The 25,845-nt window shown below is 52.9% G+C and overlaps 1 protein-coding gene across 9 annotated transcripts in view; it reads right to left on the minus strand.

Moving 5' to 3' along the window:
• ASCC1 (activating signal cointegrator 1 complex subunit 1) overlaps nucleotides 1-25,845 on the minus strand; it is an 86,713-nt gene that overhangs the window by 35,959 nt on the left and 24,909 nt on the right. For 7 of the 9 annotated variants that reach the window (XM_068140341.1, XM_068140342.1, XM_068140350.1 and 4 more), the window contains 3 exons: nucleotides 17,716-17,852; nucleotides 11,384-11,503; nucleotides 4,777-4,901 (listed from right to left, as the gene is read on the minus strand). In XM_068140341.1, coding sequence (XP_067996442.1) covers nucleotides 4,777-4,901; nucleotides 11,384-11,503; nucleotides 17,716-17,852 — 382 coding nt within the window. The remainder of the gene's footprint in view (nucleotides 1-4,776; nucleotides 4,902-11,383; nucleotides 11,504-17,715; nucleotides 17,853-25,845) is intronic. The other 2 variants (XM_068140347.1, XM_068140348.1) reach the window with 1 other exon arrangement.

Raw genomic sequence — 25,845 nt, forward strand, 5'->3', positions numbered from 1 at the left:
GGTGAGGCTTGACAAGGCTGTGAGCAACCTGATCTAGTGGAGGATGTCCCTGCTGACTGCAGGGGGGGTTGGACTAGATGATCTTTGGAGGTCCCTTGCAACCCAAACCTTTCTAGGATTCTGTGATTCTATGGTATTTAGCTGTTGGAATGTGTTCAAAGAAGGGCAACAAAGCTGGTGAAGGGTCTGGAGAACAGATCTGGTGAGAAGCAGCTGAGGGAACTGGGGTTGTTTAGCCTGGAGAATAGGAGGCTGAAGGGAGACCTCATCGCAACTACCTAAACGTAGGTTGGAGCCAGGTGGGGGACAGTCACTTCCCCTCAGTAGCAAGTGATGGGACAAGTGGAAATGGCCTCAAGTTGTGCCAGGGGAGGTTTAGGTTGGGCATTAGGAACAATTTCTTTCCTGCAAGAGTGATCAGGGATGGGAACAGGCTGCCCAGGGAGGTGGTGGAGTCACCCTCCCGGAGGTGTTCAACAAACATGTGAAATGGCACTTTAGGACATGGTTTAGTGGCCATGGTGGTGTTGGATTTGATGATTGTAGAGGTCTTTTCCAGCCTTAATGATTCTGTGATCTGTTTCTGCTTGACTGGTTTGAATGGTTGGAGTCAGCAGTGTGAGCACTGGCTGGCCAGGAGGAGCACCAAATAGCAGCCGGAGCAGAGGAGCACGGTGCCAGGAGCGATCCAGACAGCACCTATCCCATATCCCAACCTCTGCTGCCTGCTCAGGGAAGCACAGGCATGTGGGGTGTCTGCTTCTGCAGGGTGGGCAGGCAGCCACACACAGACATTAAGAATAGCAGCCCAGGCCTGCAGCCAAATGCCTACGTCTCAGATCCGTTTCCCTGGAGCATGCCTGGATTTTTACATAATCCTGTTCTTTCCACAGGACCTCTGCCTCCCTCACTGAACACAGTCAATATTCCTTTTTTCATCCCCAGCATGGACTATGAAGTCTCACTCACACCTAGCAAGCTATTCAAATCCTGTCCTGAATACCAAGTGATTTCTGTGGCTGCCTGGGTAATGCTCTCAGCACTGTGGCTGCCTGGCTCACACGCCTCATGGGGCTGGTCGGAACAGAGACTCGTGGTGCCAGGGGCAGCTGTCTCTGTGCCTCCCCCAAACAGAGAGACACAGCAGCACTTTGGCCTCATTTTTCTCATAGAATTGTTTTGGTTGGAAGAGGCCTTTAAGATCATCAAGCCCAACCATGAACCCAGCACTGCCAGGTCCTCCACCAAACCATGTCCCTCAGCACCAACATCTACAAGGCTCTGAAATCTCTCCAGTGATGGGGACTCCACCAGTGCCCTGGGCAGCCTGATCCAGGGCTTGGCAACTCTGCTGGGGAAGAAACTGTTCCTCATGTCCAACCTAAACCTCCCATGGTGCAACTAGAGGCCCCTTGCCCTTGTCCTGTCACTTGATACTAAGGAGAAGAGACTGATCCCCACCTCACTCCAAACTCCTTTCGGGGAGTTGTAGAGAGCCAAAAGGTCTCCACTCAGCCTCACTTTGTCCAGACAAAACAATCCCAGGTCCCTCATCCACTCCTCACAAGATCTGTGCTCTAGGCACTTCACCAGCTTCATTGCCCTTCTCTGGACATGCTCCAGCACCTCAATGCCCTTCCTGGAGTGAGGAGCCCAAAACTAAACCCAGTACTCGAGGTGTGGCCTCAGCAGTGCTAAGTACAGGGCAACAATGACTGCCCTGCTCCTGCTGGCCACTCTATTGCTGATCCAGGCCAGGATGATGTTGGCCTTCTTGGCTACCTGGGCACACTGCTGGCTCATGTTCAGCCAGCTGCTGACCAACACCCCCATGCCCCTTTCCACCAGGCAGCTTTCCAGCCACTTTTCCCCCAAGCCTGAAGAGTTGCAGGTGATCCCTGAAGGGAGGTTGTAGCAAGGTGGGGGTTGGTCTCTTCTCCCAGGCAAGCAGCACCAGAACAAGAGGACACAGTCTCAAGCTGTGCCAGGGGAGATTCAGACTGGATGTGAGGAAGAAGTTCTTCATAGAAAGAGAGATTGGCCATTGGAATGTGCTGCCCAGGGAGGTGGTGGAGTCACCATCACTGGAGGTGTTTAGGAGGAGACTTGGTGCTGTGGTTCAGTTGATTAGATGGTGTTGGATGACAAGCTGGACATGATGATCTCGAAGGTCTCTTCCAACCTGGTCTATTCTATTCTATTCTGTTCTATGCTATTGGCTTTCTTGGCCACCTGGGCACACTGCTGGCTCCTGTTCAGCTGCTTGTCCATTAGAGCCCCCAGGTCCCTTTCTGCCAGCGGCTCTCCAGCCACACTGCCCCAAGCCTGGAGCGTTGTTTGGGGTTGCTGTGACCCAAGTGCAGGACCTGGCACTTGGCCTTCTTGAAGCTCAGACCATTAACACTGGCCATGGATCCAATCCATCCAAGCTCCTCTGTAGAGCCTCCCTACCCTGGTGCAGAGCAACACTCCCACCTAACTTGGTGTCATCTGCAAACTTACTGCTGACACACTCTGTGTCTTCATCGAGGCCATCAATAAAGAGGTGAAACAGAAATGCTCCCAACACTGAGCCCTGAGGAACATTCCACACAACCTATCAGCCCTGAGCAGAGGTCACCAGGCCAGAATGAGCTGTGAGAAGCTTCAGTGCACTGCTGTTCAGGCTTGCAAACTACAACATGCCAGAGTACTTGTGTGGGTGCATAAGGAGAGCCACACAGAGTCACAGAATCATCAACCAGGTTGGAAGAGACCTCCAGGATCACCAAGTCCAACCCATCACCCAACCCTAACTAATCAACCAGACCCTGGCACTAAGTGCCTCACCCAGGCTGGACCCACGCGGCCATCTTCTGGCACAGACAGCAGGCACTGTGTGGCTCAGGAAGAGCTCAGATTTGGCCTCATGACTGTCTGAATCTGATCTCACAGAACTCCAGAATGCACTGGCTTGGAAGGAACCTCTAAAGGTTACCCACCCCCCCCACCCCCCCCCTGCAGTAAGCAGGGACATCCCCAAATAGATCAGGCTGCTCAGAGCCCCATCAAGTATAACCTTCAGCCTCTCAAGGGCTTTCATCACCTCCCTGGGCAACCTGTTCCAGTGCTTCACCACCCTCACAGCAAAGGACTCCTTCCTAATGTCCAGTCTAAATCTGTCCTTCTCTAGTTTAAAACCACTGCCCCTTGTCCACTTGCTACATGCCCTTGTAAACTAATTCAGCAAGGAAGGGGCTGGAATCCTGTTCCTGAACCAAGGGGCAATCTTTAACTTGACCGAAGAGGACCAAGTTTTCATCTTCTTTCAAGGGCAGCACAGCAGCACATAGAGCTGTGACTGAGTTTCAGTTCAACACTGTAGGCTCTCATCAGGTACTCCCTGGAGCTTTCTCTTCTGAGGGTTATTCAGCATGGAGAAAGGAAGGCTCCAGGGAGACCTTAGAGCAGCCTTTCAGTACCTGAAGGGGGGCTGCAAGAAAGCTGGGGAGGGACTTTTTACAACAGCTCGTAGTGATGGGATGAGGGGGAATGATTTTGAGCTGAAAGAGGGCAAATTCAGACTGGATATGAGGGAATAAAATCTTCACAGTGAGGGTGGTGAAACACAGGAACAGGTTGCCCAGGCAAGTTGTGGACTCTCCCTTCCTGGAGGTGTTTCAAGACCAGGTTGGATGAGGCCTTAAGCAACCTGGTCCAGCGGAATGTGTACCCTGCCCATGGCAGGGGGGTTGGAACTGGAGGATCCTTGTGGTCCCTTCCAAGCCTGACTGATACTGTGATTCTATAAGTGGAAACAAAGAGCAGGTTCATTGACTTGATGATCTCAGAGGTCACAATTCAACTGTGATTTCAGGCATGCAATTGCCTCCAAGGTACAGATGATGCTGGCCCACTTGATGCTGGCTTGCAGGGCTTTATGTGCCTGCAAATGTGCTTTGAATGCTAGAGCCACAGACTTGTTAGGGTTGGAAGGGACCTTAAACATCAGCCAGTTCCAATCCCCCTGCCATGGGCAGGGACACCTCACACTACAGCAGGTTGCTCACAGCCACATCCAGCCTGGCTGCAAACACCTCCAGGCAGGAGGCTTCCACCACCTCCCTGGGCAACCTGTGCCAGGCTCTCACCACCCTCCTGGGGAACAACTTCTTCCTGACATCTCCAAGGTCCTTTCCACCCCAAACCATTCTATGATTGGGTTTCATGTTGGATGCCCCATGGCATCTGAACACATTCCTCTCTGGCCCAGATCACTACTGGGCAAGAATAGAATAGAATAGAATAGAATAGAATAGAATAGAATAGAATAGAATAGAATAGAATAGAATAGAATAGAATAGAATAGAATAGAATAGAATAGAATAGAATAGAATAGAATAGAATAGAATAGAATAGAATAGAATAGAATAGAATAGCATAGCCAGACCAGACCAGACCAAACCAGGTTGGAAGAGACCTTCAAGATCATTGTGTCCAACCCATCATCCAACACCACCCAATCACCTAACCCATGCAACCAAGCACCCTGTTTCTAATGTTTCTTAAGCTCTGAAAAAGAACCTTAGAAAAGCTCCAAAGAGTGCTCCAAGCACATCTGCCACCTCCAGCTCTGCTGACTGCTTGGTCATTTTCTTCTGGGCTTTATTTAGTGGCACCTCCCCACCCCACCCCCTCCCCCCAGCCTTGCAGGGCCAATGTAAAAGCCACAAAAGCATTTCCTGCTCAGCAGGACGACTTGAAATGCATTCATCAGTAAGGGTGAGGGATACATACCACTTGGATCTTTCCTGAAGAGAGTGTTCATGACTGTAGCATGCAGTTTCACCCTGTCCCACTCTTTCAGCATCAGGCCTGAGGCTACGAACCTCTCCACCAGCTGGTCAGCGATCACCTGCAACCTGGGAAGGCAAAAGAGAGGTAAGAACAGAGCAGTGCAAACCAAGGAGAAACCTCTGCAGCGTCAGCTTTTTCAGCCAGGGAGGGCAGCATGTGTGAAATGAAGTCCCTGCACACACACACACAGGGAAAGGGAGCTTGTGATGGAAAGCAAACAGAGCCATCAGGATTCGCCTCTAAGGCGAGAAGTTCTGTCTGCTTTGCAAAGCTTCCTGCTGCAAATGTTCCAAGGAGAGGGGCAAATATAGCTCTGCACAGAGCTTGTTCACGCTGACAGATGTTATTGAGGCTCACAGGATTCATCTTTCCCCTGCCAGCAAGCACAATGTGACTCTTCTTACAAATGCTGAAACCTGCTCTGCTCAGGGACTGCGCTGGGCTGGAGCTCAGACCCTCTCTGTCCCAAACAGCCAGCCCAGGGGCTGGGCTTAGCTACTGGGAGAGCCCAGAATGTGGTGTTAGGGGACAGAAACCCAGACAGCACATCCTGGGGAGTGCTCCAGCTCTGGAGCTCCTCATAAGCAGACTGGTCTGCATCAGGAACAGTGTGGCCAGGGATCATCAAGTCCAACCCATCACCCAACCCTAACTAATCAACCAGACCATGGCACTAAGTGCCTCATCCAGGCTGGACTTAAACACCTCCAGGGACACTGACCCAACCTCTTCCCTGGGCAGCCCATTCCAATGGGCAATCTCTCCTTCTGGGAAGAACTTCTTTCTAAGGTCAAGCCTAAGCAACAACCCCAGGCAGTGCTACAGGCTGGGGTCTGAGTGGCTGGAGAGCAGCCAGGCAAAAAGGGACCTGGGGGTGCTGGTTGATAGTAGGTTGAATATGAGCTGCAGTGTGCCCAGGTGGCCAAGAAGGCCAAGGGCATCCTGGCCTGCATCAGGAACAGTGTGGCCAGCAGGAGCAGGGAGGTCATTGTGCCCCACACCTTGAGTCCTGTGTCCAGTTCTGGGCCCCTCAGTTTAGGAAAGATGTTGAGATGCTGGAAGGTGTCCAGAGAAGGGCAACAAAGCTGGGGAGGGGTCTGGAGCACAGCCCTGTGAGGAGAGGCTGAGGGAGCTGGGGTTGCTTAGCCTGGAGAAGAGGAGGGCAGGGAGAGCCAACATTTCAACCCACCAGACCATGGCTGCCAGGATCTGTGGGCAGACCTGTCCTAGGATAAGCAGCAGGAGAAGGAGGCAGGTGATCAGAACAGTGCACTGACACCCCTTATGTCTAAAGAGCTGAACTTCCAGGCTGCTGCTCTCCTCTACAAATTATCCGCAGAGCCCCAGCCTTAGCAAGGCTGTGCTAGAATGAGAGCTTACCATCCCCAAACACATGGCAAGAGAGTACACAGAAGAATTTTGAGGCTCCTCTCACTGCATCCAAGGGATCAGCCAGCTTTCTGCTCCACCAGGTCCCACCTCTGTGTCTTCTCAGCTGCAGCTGGAGAGGCAGAGCGTGCATGGCCCCTCTGAGGCCAGCCACGCTCCAGATGCCAGCTCCTGCCCCGCTGCCACTTTTGTGTGCTGCCCTTCAAGGGCTGCTGGCCCTGCTGTGAGGATTTCAGGCCTCTCAAAGCACCAATCCTCACAGATCTCTACCCCTTTCTGGCCACACCTCAGCAACTGCTAACGTTAGCAATGACAAAGATGAAACGCCGACCATTAAGGACGAGGCTCAAACAAATGAAGAGAGAAGAGCTGAAGTGCAAATGGGGCTTTGTGGCCTTATCAAGGTAATCAAGGAAATAAAACAAATTAGAAGGAATTACAATGGAAATGAGCTGCCACGTGGGAGGCATCAGAGCATGATCCCTCTCTCAGGCTGAGCCATTCTGTGTGCAGCAGGGCTTGCCAGCCCCCAGCTCCGTCTGCAGTTACGCAAGCGAGGTCAGGGTAAACCAAATCTCCTGCTTTGCAGCTCTAAGCTGATCAAGATCAGCCAAAGATCAGGAAGGAACTCCACCCCTCAGCCACGCCAGGAGGAGCTAGCAAGAGGTCTTGCATGAGACAGGAAGGCACACACCTCTCTCCACCAGCAGCTGCAGCAGTCTGATCCGGCACAGCAAACCACGTGGCTGCTGCTCTCAGCCTTGCAGCCGGGAAACTCTGCTCCCTGCCTGCATTCCCCTCAGAACCATGGAATCATGGAATTGTCAGGGCTGGAAGGGGCCTCAAGGCTCAGCCAGTTCCAACCCCCCTGCCATGCCCAGGGACACCTCACACTCCAGCAGGTTGCTCACAGCCACATCCAGCCTGGCTGCAAACACCTCCAGGGATGAGGCTGCCACCACCTCCCTGGGCAACCTGTGCCAGGCTCTCACCACCCTCCTGAGGAACAACTTCTTCCTCACATCCAATCTCAATCTGCCCCTTTCTGTTTCTTTCCATTACCCCTAGTCCTATCATTACCTGCCACCCACCTCCCCCAAGCAAAGCACAGCAGGTTTTAGAAGGCAAAGAGGTGCAGGGAGCTGCTCAGCCATGACCCATTCAGCAGATCATAAAACAGAGTACAGCTTTCTGGAGGGATCACCATTTGTCCCCTCTTCATAATCACCTGGAATCTCCAAGGAAGCAAAAGCAGCTTTCACTGCTCTCCAGCAACACAAAACCACCTTCTTTCCCCACTCCAAAGCTAAATGGTTTCTGGCTGCTTGCCTACAGTTAAGGAACTGTATTAGAGGAGAAGCGAGAGGTGCGTCCATGCCAACCTAAGGTTCAACAAGACCAAGTGCAAGGTCCTGGATCTGGGTTGAGGCAACCCCAGGCACTGATACAGGCTGGACAGGGACTGGCTGGAGAGCAGCCCTGAAGAAAAGGCCTTGGGGGTGCTAGGGGATGAGAAGCTCAACAGGAGCCAGCAGTGAGCACTTGCAGCCCAGAGAGCCAAGCAGAGCCTGGGCTGCAGCAAGAGAAGTGTGGCCAGCAGGGCAGGGAGGGGATTCTGCCCCTCTGCTCTGCTCTGGTGAGACCCCACCTGGAGTACTGTGTCCAGTTCTGGAGCCCTTAGTACAGGAAGGATCTGGAGGTGCTGGAGCACGTCCAGAGAAGGGCCATGAGGATGAGCAGAGGGCTGGAGCTGCTCTGCTATGGAGACAGACTGAGAGAGTTGGGGCTGTTCAGTCTGGAGAAGAGAAGGCTCCCAGGAGACCTAATTGTGGCCTTCCAGTATCTGAAGAAGGCTTCAAGAGAGCTGGGGAGGGACTTTTTAGGGGTTTGGGTAGTGATAGGACTGGGAGGGGATGGATCCAAGCTACAGGAGAAGAGATTTAAAATAGATGCTAGGAAGAAGTTGTTCCCCATGAGGGTGGTGAGACACTGCAACAGGCTGCCCAGGGAGGTGGTGGAAGCCTCCTGCCTGGAGGTGTTTGCAGCCAGGCTGGATGTGGCTGTGAGCAACCTGCTGGAGTGTGAGGTGTCCCTGCCCATGGCAGGGGGGTTGGAATTAGCTGGTCCTTGAGGTCCCTTCCAACCCTGACAATTCTCTGAAGTGCCAGATGAATTAATTTGCAGGGGAGGGCAGGACTAGCCTCAGCCAAGAATAAAAGCTTGCAATCATTTGGCCCTCTCTGAGCACAACACTAAGCAAAAAAGGTGTTGAGAAAGAGCAGTTGGGCAGCCTCCAGGTGCCACAGACAGCACCAGATCTGGGTTTGGTCACAACCCCAACTAACAGAGGAGACATCAGCCCTCTCTCAGGAGGGTGAGAGCTGTTTTTTCAAGTTCTCCCCTGCCCACCTAATGCACATCAGCACTATGGCCAAGCAGGCTCTCAGCAGAAGGGTTAGTGCTGGCATCTGAAGCAGCTTGCAGTGCTAGCACCAACAATTCAAGCTGTCTCCAGGCACAGGCAGCCATCCCTGGCTTGCTTTAGGCCCTGCTTTGCAGAATCCCTCCCCCAGCTCCTCAGGTCTCAGATTTATTTGCAGGTGCCAGCAGACTCTCAAGGACTGCACCTCAGAGATGGTCAGAGCTTGGTCACTCAGGAGAAGAGAGGTCCATACCACAGCTCTCAGAGGTGATACTTTGGGTGCTTTAAAGAACAAATCCAGTTCAGTACGTGTGGGTCACCCAGTGCCTGCCTCTGTCTCACCTTCCTGAGCACTCCTCCCTGCACTGCTGTCTCCTGGCTGATCTCTGGCTTGGCCTGGTTCTCCACCCACCCTGTTTGTTCTGTCTTTCTTCTTTCAGACTCCAAAGTGGAAGAGCCATGAAGAGGAAAAGATTTCCATTCCTTCTGCCTGCCAGCACCTCTTGCATTTGCATTTTCCCACCCATTTCCTTATCCCACATCCGATCTCTCGCTTCAGCACAGCCTCCAAAGTGTGCTTTTAAGCAGGAGCTGCCCCCTTGGCTCCCCAGCCCCTGGGGAGCTCTCTTCCTGAGCCAGTCCCTGCTTGCAGCCTCCCTCCTCCAGCTGCACAGCTCTGTTCTCCCCTGCCAGCTCCTGCTGTCCTCTAGCCACAGGAACAGACACCAAAGGGCAGCCCTGCCAGGAAAAGACAAGACTAAGGCTCAGGGAGGGAAGGCTCAAGCTCCTTGTGGCTGCTCCCCTACCACTTCTGCACCCATCTCACAACCAGCAGCACAGAGTACAACACCTCTCATGCTTCCCCAGTCTTCCCAGTAAAGCACTGTGAGAAAAGACGGTGCTTACTGGTGACTTGTCAAAAGCAGGATGGAGGGAGATTGTCCAGAGGCTGTAGAGCCCAAGCCACCAGCCAGAGTGCAGAACAGCACCAACACAGGCACTGACACCAGCCAGGCTTGGAGAGCTCACACCAGCAGCTCAGAAGGCAGACATCTCTTTCACACCCAGCCTGCTCCAGGCTGCTGACAGACACAAACCCCAACTCTGTAACCAAGGCATGCTTTTGTGAGGACCTTCTGCTCTTAGCTGGGGTTTAAGAATAATTAAGTGCTGCAGAATATGCCAGGCTGTCCAGATTAATCTGGGCTGCAGGTTGGGAAGTAGACAGCAGAGGCCAAGCTGTTCTGCCTTCTCAGTCATCTCAGGAGCATCTCCTTGGCCATCTTATCACCTCGTCAGCCACGACACCATTATTCAAGCTGACAAACTGCTACAGAGACAAATGGCATCTTTCAGCTGCACCCCCAGTGACTGATTGAAAGAGCAAACACATCACTGCCTTAACTGGTTTAGGAAGCAAGAATGACTTCATCTTCCACTGACTGTTGGCCCAAGGACTGCTAAGCAGTACCCACCAGCTTCAGAGGGCTCCTTGGGCACACTGGCATGGCATGTCGAGGAGGAAGGAAGGAAAGGAGGATGAGCAGCACAGCTGGGGAGGGGTCTGGAGCACAGCCCCAGGAGGAGAGGCTGAGGGAGCTGGGGCTGCTTAGCCTGGAGAAGAGGAGGCTCAGGGGAGACCTTCTTGCTCTCTACAACTCCCTGAAGGGAGGTTGTAGCCAGGCAGAGGTTGGTCTCTTCTCCCAGGCAAGCAGCACCAGAACAAGAGGACACAGTCTCAAGCTGTGCCAGGAGAGGTTTAAAATAGAATAGAAGAGAATAAACCAGGTTGGAAAAGACCTTTGAGATCATTGAGTCCAACCTATCACCCAACACCATCTAATCAACTAAACCATGGCACCAAGCACCCCATCCAGGCTCCTCCTGAACACCTCCAGGGATGGGGACTCCACCACCTCCCTGGGCAGCACATTCCAATGGCCAATATCTCCTTCTGTGAAGAACTTCTTCCTCACCTCCAGCCTAAACCTCCCCTGGCGCAGCTTGAGACTGTGTCCTCTTGTTCTGGTGCTGCTTGCCTGGGAGAAGAGACCAACCCCCACCTGGCTACAACCTCCCTTCAGGGAGCTGGAGACAGCAAGAAGGTCTCCCCTGAGCCTCCTCTTCTCCAGGCTAAGCAACTCCAGCTCCCTCAGCCTCTCCTCACAGGGCTGTGCTCCAGACCCCTCCCCAGCTTTCTTGCCCTTCTCTGGACACCTTCCAGCAGCTCAACATCTTTCCTAAACTGAGGGGCCCAGAACTGGACACAGGACTCAAGGTGTGGCCTAACCAGTGCTGAGTCCAGGGGCACAATGACCTCCCTGCTCCTGCTGGCCACACTGTTCCTGATGCAGGCCAGGATGCCATTGGCCTTCTTGGCCACCTGGGCACACTGCAGGCTCATGTTCAGCCTACCATCAACCAGGACCCCCAGGTCCCTTTTTGCCTGGCTGCTCTCCAGCCACTCAGACCCCAGCCTGTAGCACTGCCTGGGGTTGTTGCTTAGGCTTGACCTTAGAAAGAAGTTCTTCCCAGAAAGAGAGATTGCCCATTGGAATGGGCTGCCCAGGGAAGAGGTTGGGTCAGTGTCCCTGGAGGTGTTTAAGTCCAGCCTGGATGAGGCACTTAGTGCCATGATCTGGTTGATTAGTTAGGGTTGGGTGATGGGTTGGACTTGATGATCTTGGAGGTCTCCCAGCCTGGTTGATTCTATCAATCTGTGATATGGGAACTCACCTGTCTGAGCCATCCTTCATGTGGACTTTGGCATACAGGACGTCAATCATGGCAGGGTCATCGTTCATGTACTCCACTCCGGCTACCTCCACGGTCAGGGGCTTGCCTCCAGCAATCTGGCTACAATGCAAAACAGGGAAGCACAGAACACTGTGGGTCCAACCCCCCTGCAGTCAGCAGGGACTTCTGCAACCAGAGCAGGTTGCTGAGAGCCCCAGACAAGCTGAGCAGTGCCACACAACATCACACCTGCTGTAGATAAGCATGGCAGTCCTTGTGCACCACAGTACTGGGTTTGACTAAAGGAATGAAATCAGCTACATTTGATCCTAAGTGAGACTGAAATGGGGTGGTGAACTCCACTGAGGGCTTCTTCTCTTTCCTGTGTCTTGCAGGTTGGTTGCACAAGCAGCTGAACAGGAGCCAGCAGTGTGCCCAGGTGGCCAAGAAAGCCAATGGCATCCTGGCTTGGATCAGCAATGCTGTGGCCAGCAGGAGCAGGGAGGGGATTGTCCCCTTGTGCTCAGCTCTGGGGAGGCCACACCTTGAGTGCTGTGTTCAGTGTTGGGCACCTCAGTACAAGAAAGATGTGGAGGTGCTGGAGCCAGGGCAGAGGAGGGCAAGGATGCTGTGGTGGGCCTGGAGAATAAATCTGATGAGGAGCAACTGAAGGAGCTGGGGATGGTTAGTGTGAAAAAGAGGAGGCTGAGGGGACACCTCCTGACTCTCTACAGCTACCTGAAAGGAGGTTGTGGAGAGGCTGCTGCTGGTCTCTTCTCACAGGTAATTAGTGACAAGAGGCAATGGCCTCAAGCTGAAGCTGGGTAGGTTCAGACTGGACACTAGGAGGAATTTTTCCACAGCAAGAGTGCTCAGGCACTGGAATGTGCTGTCCCCAACCCTGGATGTGTTTGGAGGTGGTTTGGATGTGGTGCTTGGGGCTATGGTTTAGGGGTGAACCTTGCAGAGCAGGGTTCTGGGTTGGACTTGGTGATCTCCAGGGTCTGCTCCAACCTGAATGACTCTGTGATTCTGCACTGGGGGAAAAAAAACCAACACAGAAACCCTCCCTGTTCTCTACAAAGGCTCCAGCAGCTGTTGTCTCATCACCCCCAAGAAAAAGCTGCAAAACCAATTACATTCCTACATTCAGAGGTTTAGACAAACACTGAAGTCAGCTTGCCACTGTTCACAGGATGTGTCAATGCAGAGATCTCCATTATGGTCCAGAAGACTCATTGGCAGACTCTTCTGGTTCCAGTTCTCATTCCAGGAAAGCTCCTGCCTTCCCTGTGAGCACAGCAACCACAGAGTGGGTTGGGGTGGGAAGGGACTTTTAAAGCATTCTAGAGATCCACAGCTCCACCAGCTCTACACATCCAGCTGCTTTTGGATGGAATGGTTTGGGTGGGAAGGGACATTTAAAGGCCATCTAGTCCAACAACCCTGCACTCAGAAGGGACTCCTGCAACTACAGCAGGTTGTTCACAGCCTCAAACAAGCTGACCTGCAATGATTCCAGGGATGGAGCTTCTACACAGCCTCAAACAAGCTGACCTGCAATGATTCCAGGGATGGAGCTTCTACAACCTCTCTGGGCAACCTGAGCCAGTGTCTCACCACTGTCAGTGTAAAACATGTCATCTTCTATCTAGTTGAAATCTCTTTTGGTTTAAAACCATTGCCCCTTGTCCTGTCTCAACAGGACCTGTCTGACCCCTGCACTCCTTTAGATCCTTTTAAGTGCCCAAGATCCCAGTAAGGTCTCCCTGGAACTTTCTCTTCCCCAGGCTGAACAACCCCAACTCTCTCAGCCTGTCCTTGTGCTCCAGCCCTCTGATCACCTTCATGGATAGTTGGAAAGTTAGAAGCAGCTGCCAGTGTCTCCACAGATAGCACTGGCACTGAGGTGCTGCACTTCCCAAAGAGAGCTAAAGCAAACACAGAGCTTCAGTAGAAGACACATCAATAGCATTGTGCACATGCAGAACACAGACTGTTCTGTGTGTTACATCAGCAGTGCTCCCTCTCACTCCTCATGGAAATGCCTCAGGAGGAGCATGAAGGATGGCTGGACAGAGGGGAACCTCATGAAGTCCAACATGGGCAAGTGTAGGGTCCTGCACTTGGGAGGAATAATCTCCTGCACCAGTACAGGTGAGGGGTGACCTGCTGGAAGGCAGCTCTATGGAGAAGGATCTGGGAGTGCTGGTGGACAAGAAGTTCATCATGAACCAGCAATGTGTTCTTGTGGCCTAGAAGGCCACTGGGGTGCATCAAGAAGAGTGTGGCCAGCAGGCTGTGAGGGGTTTTTCTCCCCTTCTGCTCTGCTCTAGGGAGGCCACATCTGGAGTACTGGGGTCTGGTTCTGGGCACTCCAGTTCAAGAAGGGGGGACAAGAGCAGCTCTGTGAGGAAGAAAGGCTGAGAGACCTGGGGCTGTTTAGCCTGGAGAAGAGCAGCCTGAGGAGGGATCTATCAATGCTGATCAAGAGCTCAAGGGCAGACAATAAAGATGGGGCCAGCCTCTTTTCAGTGGTGCCCAGCAACAAGACAAGAGGCAACAGGTAAAAACTGGAACCCAGGAAGTTCCATCTGAACATGAAGTTCTTCACTATGAGGGTGCTGGAACACTGGAACAGGTTGCCCAGAGAGGTGGTTGAGGCCCCTTCCCTGGAGATATTCCAGGTGAGGCTCAACAAGCCCCTGGGCAACCTGATCTAGCTGGTGATGTCCCTGCTGAGTGCGGGAGGTCGAACTGGATGACCTTTGGAGGTCCCTTGTGGCCTGGACCACTCTATCATTCTATGAGGGAGAATTTCTTTGCTGTGAGGGTGCAGGAGCCCTGGAAGAGGCTGCCCAGAGAGGTTGTGCTCCAGGCCTCTCTTGTGGTCACGACACAAAGTCTCCAGCTCGTTGCTTTTCGCTGTGAAAAGCGCTCGACACTGGAGGCAGCTCTTAAGTGCATTCGACCTCCACTCAGCAAGGCTGGAAGTAAACAGAGCTGCTCTCGAATACCAGCCCCAACTTCTCTTGCAGGAAGGTGAAACCCAAAATGCCTGCTGGAGAGAAGATGCCCTCCCACACCTGCAGACACACTGTGAAGTGTTTCTGCTTCCAAACAGGCCGCCCTCCTTTGCCTCTCCCGGCAGAGCATCGCAGGGAGGCAGAGCGCCGCAGCCAGAGCTCCCAAGTGCTGCTGACACAGAGGGTGTCTGGGCAGGCCCAAGGCAGAAACACCAGCTAACAACGGGAGCCTGACTTGGCTCTGACCTTGCTCACTTCTCCTCAGCTTGCCTTTGAGATTCTCAGCCAAGCACCCCAGGAGGGTGTGATTTCTAAACCCGGGCTATGAGGGCACATCTTCCCTCAAGTGGCACTGCCTCTGCTTGGCAAATTCAGTGAAAACCAACTAAGGTTAGTGAGCCTAAATTCCTTTCCAAAGTACATTTATTTGGCTGTGGCAAGGGAAATCATAAAACCATTTCAGCTGGAAAAGACCTTTGAGATCAAGCGAAGCTTCAAGAGAAGCACAGCCAGCAGGGTGAGGGAGGGGATTCTGCCCCTCTGCTCTCCTCTGGTGAGACCACACCTGGAGTACTGTGTCCAGTTCTGGAGCCCCTAGTACAAGAAAGATCTGGAGGTGCTGGAAGGTGTCCAGAGAAGGACCATGAGGATGAGCAGAGGGCTGGAACTCCTTTCCTATGGAGACAGACTGAGGGAGTTGGGGCTGTTCAGTCTGGAGGAGAGAAGGCTCCAAGGAGACCTTCTTGTGGCCTTCCAGGATCTGAAGGGGGCTACAAGAAAGCTGGGGAGGGACTTTTTAGGATGTCAGGACTAGGGGGAATGGATCCAAGCTAGAGGAGGAGAGAATGAGATTGGATGTTAGGAAGAAGTTGTTCCCCATGAGGGTGGTGAGAGATTGGCACAGGTTGCCCAGGGAGGTGGTGGAAGCCTCCTGCCTGGAGGTGTTTTCAGCCAGGCTGGACATGGCTGTGAGCAACCTGCTGCAGTGTGAGGTGTCCCTGGCCATGGCAGGGGGGTTGGAAGTGGCTGAGCCTTGGGGTCCCTTCCAACCCTGACAGTTCTGTGATTCTGTGATCATTCAGTCCAACCATTCTCTAACTCTACCAAGTCTGGTGCTAAACCATTTCCCTCTGCACCACATCTCTGTGGCTTTTAAACACCTTCAGGGATGGGGATTCAACTACCTCCCTGGGCAGCTTGTTCCAGTGTTTGAGAATTCTTTCAGGGAAGAAGTTTCTTCTAATGTCCAGCCTAAACTTCCCCTGGAGCAACTTGAGGCCATATTCTCTTGCCCACTCTCTCATTATTCCAGTGCTTGAGAACCCTTTCAGTGAAGAGGGTTCTTCTAGAATCCAATCTAAACCTCCCCTGCTGCAACTTGAGGCCATTTCCTCTTGCCCTATTGCTTCACATCCAAGTGCCAGGTTCTGCACATTGGCCACAACAACCCCAGGCAGTGCTACAGGCTGGGGGCAGAGTGGCTGAGAGCAGCCAGGCAGAGAGGGACCTGGGGGTACTGGTCGATGGTAGGCTGAACATGAGCCTGCAGTGTGCCCAGGTGGCCAAGAAGGCCAATGGCATCCTGGCCTGCATCAGGAAGAGTGTGGCCAGCAGGAGCAGGGAGGTCATTCTGCCCCTGTACACTGCACTGGTTAGGCCACACCTTGAGTCCTGTGTCCAGTTCTGGGCCCCTCAGTTTAGGAAGGAGGTTGACTTGCTGGAACAAGTCCAGAGAAGGGCAATGAAGTTGGTGAGGGGTTTGGAACACAGCCCTGTGAGGAGAGGCTGAGGGAGCTGGGGTTGCTTAGCCTGGAGAAGAGGAGACTCAGGGGAGACCTTCTTGCTCTCTACAACTCCCTGAAGGGAGGTTGTAGACAGGCAGAGGTTGGTCTCTTCTCCCAGGGAACCAGCACCAGAACAAGAGGACACAGTCTCAGGCTGCGCCAGGGGAGGTTTAGGCTGGAGGTCAGGAGGAAGTTTTACACAGAGAGAGTGATTGCTCATTGGAATGTGCTGCCCAGGGAGGTGGTGGAGTCACCATCATTGGAAGTGTTCAGGAGGAGACTTGACAGGGTGCTTGCTGCTATGGTTTAGTTGATTAGGTGGTGTTGGATGATAGGTTGGATGCGATGATCTTGAAGGTCTCTTCCAACCTGGTCTGGTCTGGTCTAGTCTAGTCCAGTCTATTCTTTCTTAGGGAGAACAGACTGACCCCCACCTGACTCCAACCTCCTTTCAGGGAGTTGTAAAGAAGAAGAAGGTCTCCCCTCAGCCTCCTTTTCTCCAGGCTGAACCACCCCAGGTCCCTCAGCCGCTCCTCACCAGCCCTGCTCTCCAGCCCTAGAGGTTACATCCGGGTGTTGATTTCCCCTCCACTAAAGGAAACGGAGAGTAAAGATTTTCTCCACCTCAGTTCAACAAACCTGGGAGGCAGCTGGCACCTTCCAAGCAGTGCTGGCAGAGCATTCTCCTGGAAAGACACTTGCACTGAACAGCTGAACAAGTGGAGCCATTACTTTAGAGGCAGAGGTAGGCAATTTGGGCCGTGCATCAACTCCCACTGATATCAGCTGGCGCAGCGTGGCTAATTCTTCATGCACCAAGGCAGCAAATAAATAAATAAGGCTGGAGGATCCCTGTGCAAAAGGCTTTGCAGAAATAAAGAAAGCAATCCCCCAGGCCATCTCCAATTTCTAAGCTGAGCAGAGATAAGCTAATTACAATGTCATTCACCCACACGGATGGTGAAAGCCCTAACATCTGCAGCTCCGTGTTAACAGGCAGCCAGAAAGCCCTGCTCCTGGAGCAGCACTGAAGGTTTCAGAGTGATGACTTGCACAGCTCCTGCTGCTTTCCCTGCACACAGCTCCCCACGTCAAGAAATGCATGTCAAGGACACCTCAGCATCTGCTGTGAGGTGGGAGGGAAGCAGCATGCCAGAGCCCGCTGCAGGCAACGCAACGCCCGAAGGTAACGGCAGCTCATCCCTCCCTCTGCAGCAGGCAGGGGACAGCAGCAAAAACTACCCACCCCAAAATAACAGGGAAGCAGGTGAGGAGAAGAAATGAGCAGAGCAGGTTTGCAGGGAGAGCTGAGGGCTGGAGCTGAGCTGCAAGATGCTGCTAGGCACTTGGGGACCGCTCGCTGATTCCTACTTGCTCCCACTTGAAAGGTTTCAGCCTTTTTCTAGCCCTGAAACAGACTGCTGAGCTGCTGTTCTCTCTGCTGTCCCTTCTCAAAGACAGCTTGCTGCTCTCCCTCCACACAAGTGCTTGGTGATGACATCCCCTTTTTCCCCTCACTTACTCCACAAAGTCCTCTTTGCAGCGCTGCAGGAGGTGGCAGGCTTTCTGGATCTCTTGTTCATTCAGCAGCACCAGCGTCCCCAGGGTGAGGTGAAGCTTGGCAGGGGTCTGGAACAGGCTGCTGCTGACCCCAGGATCCTGCAAATGAGTCACTCAGTCACCTCTGGCTGCCTTATCTCACAAACACACACAAGCCTCCCTCCATCAGAGGGTAAATACAACAGAGGACAGGTACCAAGCCGCTGATACCAAAGCTGGTCAGTGGTGCCAAGCCCAGCTGGAAAGCTGTGACTAGTGGAGCCCCCCAGGGATCAGTGCTGGGTCCAGTCCTGTTCAACATCTGCATCAATGACATTGGTGAGGGGACAGACAGACAGGCAGAGAGTCTGCTCAGCAAGTTTGCTGATGATACCAAACTGGGAGGCTCAGCAGAGACACCTGAAGGCTGTGAGGCCATTCAGAGACTTAGAGTGGAGGGCTGGGCAGAGAGGAACCTCATGAGGTTCAAGGAGGATGATGCAGAGCCCTGTGCCTGGGAAGGAAGGACAAACTGCACCAGTACAGGTTGGGAGGTGACCTGCTGGAGAGCAGCCTTGTGGAGAAGGACTTAAAAGTTCTCCATGGGACAGCAATGTGCCTTGGTGGCCAAGAAGGCCAATGGGATCCTGGGGGGCATTAAGAGGAGTGTGTCCAGCTGATTCAGGGAGGTTCTCCTTCCCCTCTACTCTGCCCTGGTGAGACCTCACCTGGAATATTGCATCGAATTTTGGGCTCCCCAGTTCAGGAGGGAAAAGGATCTGCTGCAGAGAGTCCAATGGGGGGGACTACAAGGATGCTGAAGGGACTGGATCACTGCCCTGTGAGGAGAGGCTGAGAGCCCTGGGGCTGGTCAGTCTGGAGAAGCCTGAGAAGGGATTTAATATATATCTTACAAATACCTGAGGGCTGGGGGTCAAGAGGGAGGGGACAGGCTCTGCTCAGCTGCACCCTGGGATAGGACAAGGGACAAGGGATAGAAACATGAGGAGGAACTTCTGCACTGTGAGGGTGACAGAACACTGGAGCAGGCTGCCCAGGGAGGTTGTGGAGTCTCCTTCTCAGGACACTTTCCAGCCCCATCTGGATGTGTTCCTGTGTGACTTGTGCTGGATTCTCTGGTCCTGCTCTGGCAGGGGGCTTGGACTCCATGATCTCCAGAGGTCCCTTCCAACCCCTAACATCCTGTGATCTGCATTGCTGGTGGGGGTGGTGGTGACTCAAAGTTGAAAGCAGGAAGAAGGTTTCCCAGGCTCTGTGAGCAGGCAAGGTGCAGCCCCCACACACACACACTCCCCACTTGCCTTTTCATCCAAGCTACTGAGCAGCAGCCTGGAAGCTCATTAAAGACAGGCTCTACCTCAGGACCCAGGAACAGCAGCTCTGCCTTGCACAGGATTTGGAGAGGAGACTTCCAGAGCTGTCCAAGTGGCAGCTGCCATCAGCAGTGAACTCAGCAGCAGGCAGCAGAGATTTAAAACCTGAGTTAAGTCCATGTTGTGGTATTTCTCTTTTGCTCGATAAAGCTGGAACCAGCTGCAGCCACAAGCTCTAAATGGTCTCTAAATCCTGTCTAAACACAGGTTGCACCTCACAACACAAGCACAGCTAATACCAGCCCTGATAATTACATTTCTCTTCTTCCCATGTGCCCTACAGTTTGCCAAGATGAATTAAGTTTGAATTCCCTCTCTAAGAAGGGCGACGTGTTGTTGCTGGGGGAAGAACCGTTCCCAGGTGGAGCAGTGGTTTACATTCAGCTTTAAAGGCAGACACACACACAAAAAAAAGGCTCTTTTGTTCTAGGATATTTACAAGAATACCTTGAGGATGGTTAACACACCCCTAATAAAACAGTTCTTTCCATTTAGTGGCCATTTCCCATCAGGGCATTAAATAACCTCCACTTTTAACTGCCGCCGAAGCCAGCGCCGCTTGCCAGGCCACCGAAGCCTTTCTCAGGCTGGAAACTCTGAAGGACAGCTTTGAAGTTCAGAGTTTGAAACCAGCCCTGGCAGAGGTTTAAATGCTGCAGTACCCCAGCCTGTCAGAGCTGAGTGCCCCACATCCCAGCATTTTGCAATCCATGCCCTTCTCTACAGCAGTGATTATGGGCTGGGGAGAGGCCTTGAGCACAAGCCCTATGAGGAGAGGCTGAGGGAGCTGGGATTGATTAGCCTGGAGAAGAGGAGGCTCAGGGGAGACCTCATTGCCCTCTACAGCTACCTGAAAGGTGGCTGTAGCCAGGAAGGGGTTGGTCTCTTCTCCCAGGCAACCAGCACCAGAACAAGGGGACACAGTCTCAAGCTGTGCCAGGGGAGGTTTAGGCTCGAGGTGAGGAGAAAGTTCTTCAACGAGAGTCATTCATCATTGGAATGTGCTGCCCAGGGAGGTGGTGGAGTCACCATCCCTGGAGGGGTTCAAGAGGGGATTGGATATGGTACTTGATGCCATGGTTTAGCCATGAGGTCTGTGGTGACAGGTTGGACTCAATGATCTTTGAGGTCTCTTCCAACCTTGGCAATACTGTGAGACTGTGGACTGAAGATGAGCAAGTCAGCGACACAGAGGGTTCAGGGTTTCCTCCAGCAGCTTCAGGCTGGCAAAGCACTGTGTTCTCCAGAAGAAAGAGAGCAGGTACCTATCTTCCACTGCTGCTAACTACTTTATTGCTGACTGAATCATATAATGGTCTGGATTGGAAGGGACCCCCAAAGGTCATCTAGTCCAACCTCCATGCAGTCAGCAGGGACATCCTCCACTAGATCAGGATGCTCACAGCCTTGTTGAGCCTGACCTTCAATAGCTCCAGGGATGGGGCCTCAACCACCTCCCTGGGCAACCTGTTGCAGTGCTCCACCATCCTCATGGTGCAGAACATGTTCCTAACACCCAATCTAAACCTCCTCTTCTCCCATTTCAAACCACTGCTCCTTGTCCTGTCACTGCAGGCCTTTGTAAACAGTCCCTCTGCAGCCTTCTTGCAGCCCCCTTCAGGTACTGGCAGGCTGCTATTAGGTGTCCCTGGATCCTTCTCTTCTGTGGGCTGAACACCCCCAGCTCCCTCAGCCTGTCCTCGCAGGAGAGATGCTCCACTCCCCTGATCATTTTCATGGCCCTTTGCTGGATCTGATCCATCAGGTCCCCAAGTGGTACCATGCTGTTAGTGGCAAAGCAGGCTGCAAACCTCAGCAGCATGCAGCAGCCTGCAACAAGCAGAGACTAAGCGCACCAGGCACATCAAGCAGGAGCAGAGCAAAGAGGGATGGCTCCGGCTCGCCTCTCCCCACCTTCCCCTCGCTGTGGTGATAATCTTGTGGCTTCTTTTCATTCACCCTGCTGGTAGCTTGCATGACAAGACATGCCTTCTCTCTGTCAGCCTTTTTCCCTCCCAACACTATCTGCAGCCAGAGAATATTTGGCCCATCACAAAACAGCAGCTTGGGTAACAGGAACTGGGAGAAAGTTCGACTTGTCCTCGCGGCGGACAGGCAGCTGATGTCACTCCCACAGATGATGTGCAGTGAGGAGAAAGTAGTTCACAGAAAGCAAAACCCTCCCCTTGTTTTCTGCCTCAGTACAACTAGTACTGTACAACCTGTGCAACCTGCCCCAAAAACAGCCTTTCCCCCTGGGCTTTCCAGCACCTGAGTGTGTGCTGACAGATGACAAAGCGATGGCACATCCCCTCCGCAAGCCACACTGCCGCTGCTGAGGAGATTAGCAGGGAAGAGCAGCACACAGTGAGCAGGCCAAGACCCAGATAATCTTCCTAGTTTGGTCCCTAGTAATTCAGGCAGCTCCTAAAAAGCCCTGCTTACACCTCTACTCTTTGTCAGGCCAGCAGAGCCCACTTCTCCCAGGCATAAAGCAGATACTGTATCAGAGGTAAGGCAGTGTTTCAATGGGCCTCTTAGCAGCCCATCGTGGCTGGATGCTGCCTGTTGAGATGTTGAGCCCACTTGTTCTAATCCCAGATTATGATATGAGATCAGTCACCCCTGAGTCACCTCATGAGCAGTCACCCTGTCCAATGCTATCAGTCCTCTGCCACCTGACCAGCAAGCAGGGCCACACAACAGCAACAGAGAGCCACGGAATATGTTCACAAGGGAAAATCACATCCTCCTCCAGGGAGAAAGAGCCCAAGAGACATGATCATAGAATGGTTTGGTTCAGATCTTCTGACCCAGAGGTCATCACCTTAAAAAGATTATCTTGTTCTAACTCCCTTGCTGTGGGCATGCTCACCTCCCACTAGCCCAGGCTGCTTGAGGCCTCATCCAACCTGGCCTGAAACACCTCCAGGAAGGGGGCAGCCACAGCCTCCCTGGGCAACCTGTGCCAGTGCCCTGCCAATATTGTGATTCTGGGGCTTTATGAACACCTTCCAAATACCTAAGGTATCCTTTCAAGGTAAGCTACAACCATAAAAGCAGGAGTGAAGAGTGAGATTCACCATCAGAGATGGGCAGAGATGGTCTTCAAGTGTTCCTCAGCAACAAGCTTCTTTTCCCCTGGTTTTCTCCCTCATGGAGTGGGAAATGGGCACTCCTCACAGCAGCACAAATCACAGGGGTTTGTGGCAAGCAGGAGCTCCCAGCCCTGAGGAAAGCAGAGCACCAGATGAGGGGACAGGTGAGGTGTGACAGGAGGGAATCCTAAGATTCCACAGGGGAATCTGAGAGCAGTTCATTTGCAGGCACACACCAGGAGATACAAACACATAAACCACACTCTCTCATCTCTCTGAAGATTCAACCCTGGCTGCTTAAGGCTGTACTGAGAGGCAGGAAGAAGATCCCCTTTACACACCCTCCATAGGTGATGACTGCCCATCTCAGTTTGTGTCTCTCCCTGACATGGTCCAAAAAACTCCAACTCATTTCCACTCAGCCTTAAAAAATCCTTTTTTCCCCTCCCTCCTGGTACTTCAGCTTCTACACTTGCTCTCCTCCTTTAGAAGGAGCACAGAAAAGGGTTTATCTGGTGTCTTCACCTCTCTCTGCAGAGCCCAAGCACATTGTTCCTTCAAATCTAAGGCCCTGCAGTATCATAGTATCAGTCAGGGTTGGAAGGGACCACAAGGATCAGCTAGTTCCAACCCCCCTGCCATGGGCAGGGACACCCCACACTAGATCAGCCTGGCCAGAGCAGTAGGGCAACCAGAGACCATAAAATACTTCAGGCCTTCTACATCATCAAGCTCCTCAGCTCTTCCTTGCTGCCTGCATCTTCTCTATTGTCTTAAGAGCTTCATAGAGTGGTTTGGGTTGGAAGGGACCTCCAAAGGTTATTTAGTCCAAAATCCCCCTGCAGTCAGCAGGGACATCCTCCACTAGATCAGGTTGCTCAGAGTCTTGTTGAGCCTGACCTTGAATTTCTCCAGGGATGAGGCCTCAAGCACCTCCCTGGGCAACTTGTTGCAGTGCTCCACCATCCTCATGGTGCAGAACTTGTTCCTAACATCCAATCTAAATCTGCTCTTCTCTCATTTCCAACCATTCATCCTATCACTGCAGGCCTTTGTAAACAGTCCCTCTGCAGCCTTCTTGTAGCTCCCTTTCAGGTACTGGCAGGTTGCTATTAGGTCTCCCTGGAGCCTTCTCCAGGCTGAACAACCCCAGCTCCCTCAGCCTGTCCTGATAGCAGAGGTGCCTGCTGTTTGCAGATAGCTCTATGGTTTGGGCTTTTTTTTTCCCTTACTTAACAGGATACTGTGTGCCAGCAATATGCCCTCTCCCACCCTGATCCACAGACAAAGGAGCAAGGCAGAAAAGCAGCAGCTCCTCAGAAGCGACTGAAGAGCTGCAGGCTGAAAGAACCCCTCCCACTTTCTGTCCCTTCCACTCTGAGACAGAATATCTCATTAGCAATGTCTGATATTTACAGGTCACCACATATTCCAGCAATCACATTTCTTTCCCCTGCTACAGCTGCAGCCTGTTAAGTGTGTGCACAGCTCTGAGAGCCCCAACTGTGATTTTTCATGGCAGTATTCCTGCAAAGTCCACCTGCCCACCCCCTCAGACAGATGCTTTCAGTCCTCCTCACTCTGACACATGATGGGGAGAGGAGACTTGCAAGGTCATCCAGACCCTCCCACTGCACCACATCAGTAATGAGCCTGCCCAGGTGAGCCACCTCCCCATACTTAGCTTAAATGAGCCTCCCCTCAGCCCTGCTTCACCCTCTGGCAGCCCTGACCATACTCCAGCACGAATGACACCTGAGGAGTTCCATATTTCACCACAAGGTTTCACCTTAGAAAAGGTCTTAAAGACACACAGAGAAGGAAGAAACAAACCAACCAGAAGTTAAAAAGCATTCACCACACACAACTCCCTGCTCTAAAATATAAATGAATGGTTGGCATGGTAACTGCTTCAGAGAGAAAGAGTCCCTCACAAATGCTCAATGGGCAGAAGAAATCCTCTCTCTCTCTCTCTCTCACACACACATACACCTGGTCCTTCCCCTTCCTCACTGTTATGACCAAGCAAAGCTTGGCTTTGGCCTAATTCTGCCACATTTTGCACCAGCAAGCTGCACCAGGAAGAGAAGCGTGGCTGCTCCTGCCACTGAGACCTGCTCAGGTCTCTCCTGGCAGCCTGAGAGTCCCCCTTGCTTTGGACAAATCTGTGAGCTCCCTCATTGCTCCGTGAGGCACAGTTTGCCATGACTGGTTTTCATCACTGATGTGCTTTCCAGCAGACCCTGCTGAGAGATGAAGTGGGATCAGAGCGGCATTAGCGGCTGGCAGAACGAGCCAGGGACACAGGGAGCTGCAGAGGGCTCCTGCTGCTGACAGGCTCAGATGCATCCAGACATCCTTTGCTTCAGCCCTGGAGAAAAGGCTTTGGGGGTGCTGGGGGATGAGAAGCTCAACAGGAGCCAGCAGTGAGCACTTGCAGCCCAGAAAGCCAACCTGAGCCTGGGCTGCAGCAAGAGAAGCATAGCCAGCAGGGCCAGGGAGGGGATTCTGCCCCTCTGCTCAGCTCTGCTGAGACCCCACCTGGAGTACTGTGTCCAGTTCTGGAGCCTCTATTACAAGAAGGATCTGGAGGTGCTGGAATGCATCCAGAGAAGGGCCACAAGGATGAGCAGAGGGCTGGAGCTGCTCTGCTATGGAGACAGACTGAGGGAGTTGGGGCTGTTCAGTCTGGAGAAGAGAAGGTTCCTAGAGGACCTTCTTGTGGCCTTCCAGTATCTGAAGGGGGCTCCAAGAAAGCTGGGGAGGGACTTTTGAGGGTGTCAGGGAGTGATAGGACTGGGGGGAATGGAGCAAAACTAGAAGTGGGGAGATTGAGATTGGCTGTGAGGAAGAAGTTGTTCCCCAGGAGGGTGGTGAGAGCCTGGCACAGGTTGCCCAGGGAGGTGGTGGAAGCCTCCTGCCTGGAGGTGTTTGCAGCCAGGCTGGATGTGGCTGTGAGCAACCTGCTGCAGCGTGAGGTGTCCCTGGCCATGGCAGGGGGGTTGGAACTGGCTGAGCCTTGGGGTTGCTTCCCTCACAGTTCTATGATTCTATGATCCTTCTGCTGGTAACAGAGGAAGGAAGGCAAGAAAAATAAGGCACCAGAAATGCACAGAAGGATGGCTGGAAAAGACCTTTGAGATCATTGAGTCCAACCATCAGCCCAGCACTATCAGGTCACCAGCACAACCAGCTTGGAAATCCTCCCTTTCCAGGAAGAAATTGTTCTTAATGTCCAACCTAACCTTTCCTTGGCACGACTTGAGGCCCTTTCCTCTCACTCTGACACTTGCTATTTGGGAGACCAACCCCCACCTCACTCCAGCTACCTGGCAGGGAGTTGTAGAGGGCCAGAAGGTCTTGCCTTAGCCTCAGCTCCCTCAGCTGCTCCTCACCAGCCCTGTTCTCCAGACCCTTCACCAGCTTCGTTGCTGTTCTCTGGATGTGCTTCAGAACCTCAATGTCCTTCCTGTAGCGAGGGGCCCAAAACTGAAGCCAGTATCCAAGGTGCAGATTGTAGCATAGGTCATATGGAGAACAGGAGGTTGAGGGGAGACCTCACTTCTGTCTACACCTCCCTGAAAGGAGGGTGGAGTGAGGTGGGGGTTGGTCTCCTCCCTA

This window comes from Melanerpes formicivorus, unplaced genomic scaffold (genome assembly GCF_026170545.1).
Source record: "Melanerpes formicivorus ecotype bairdi unplaced genomic scaffold, bMelFor1.0.p_v2 SCAF_6, whole genome shotgun sequence".
Lineage (NCBI taxonomy): Eukaryota > Metazoa > Chordata > Aves > Piciformes > Picidae > Melanerpes > Melanerpes formicivorus.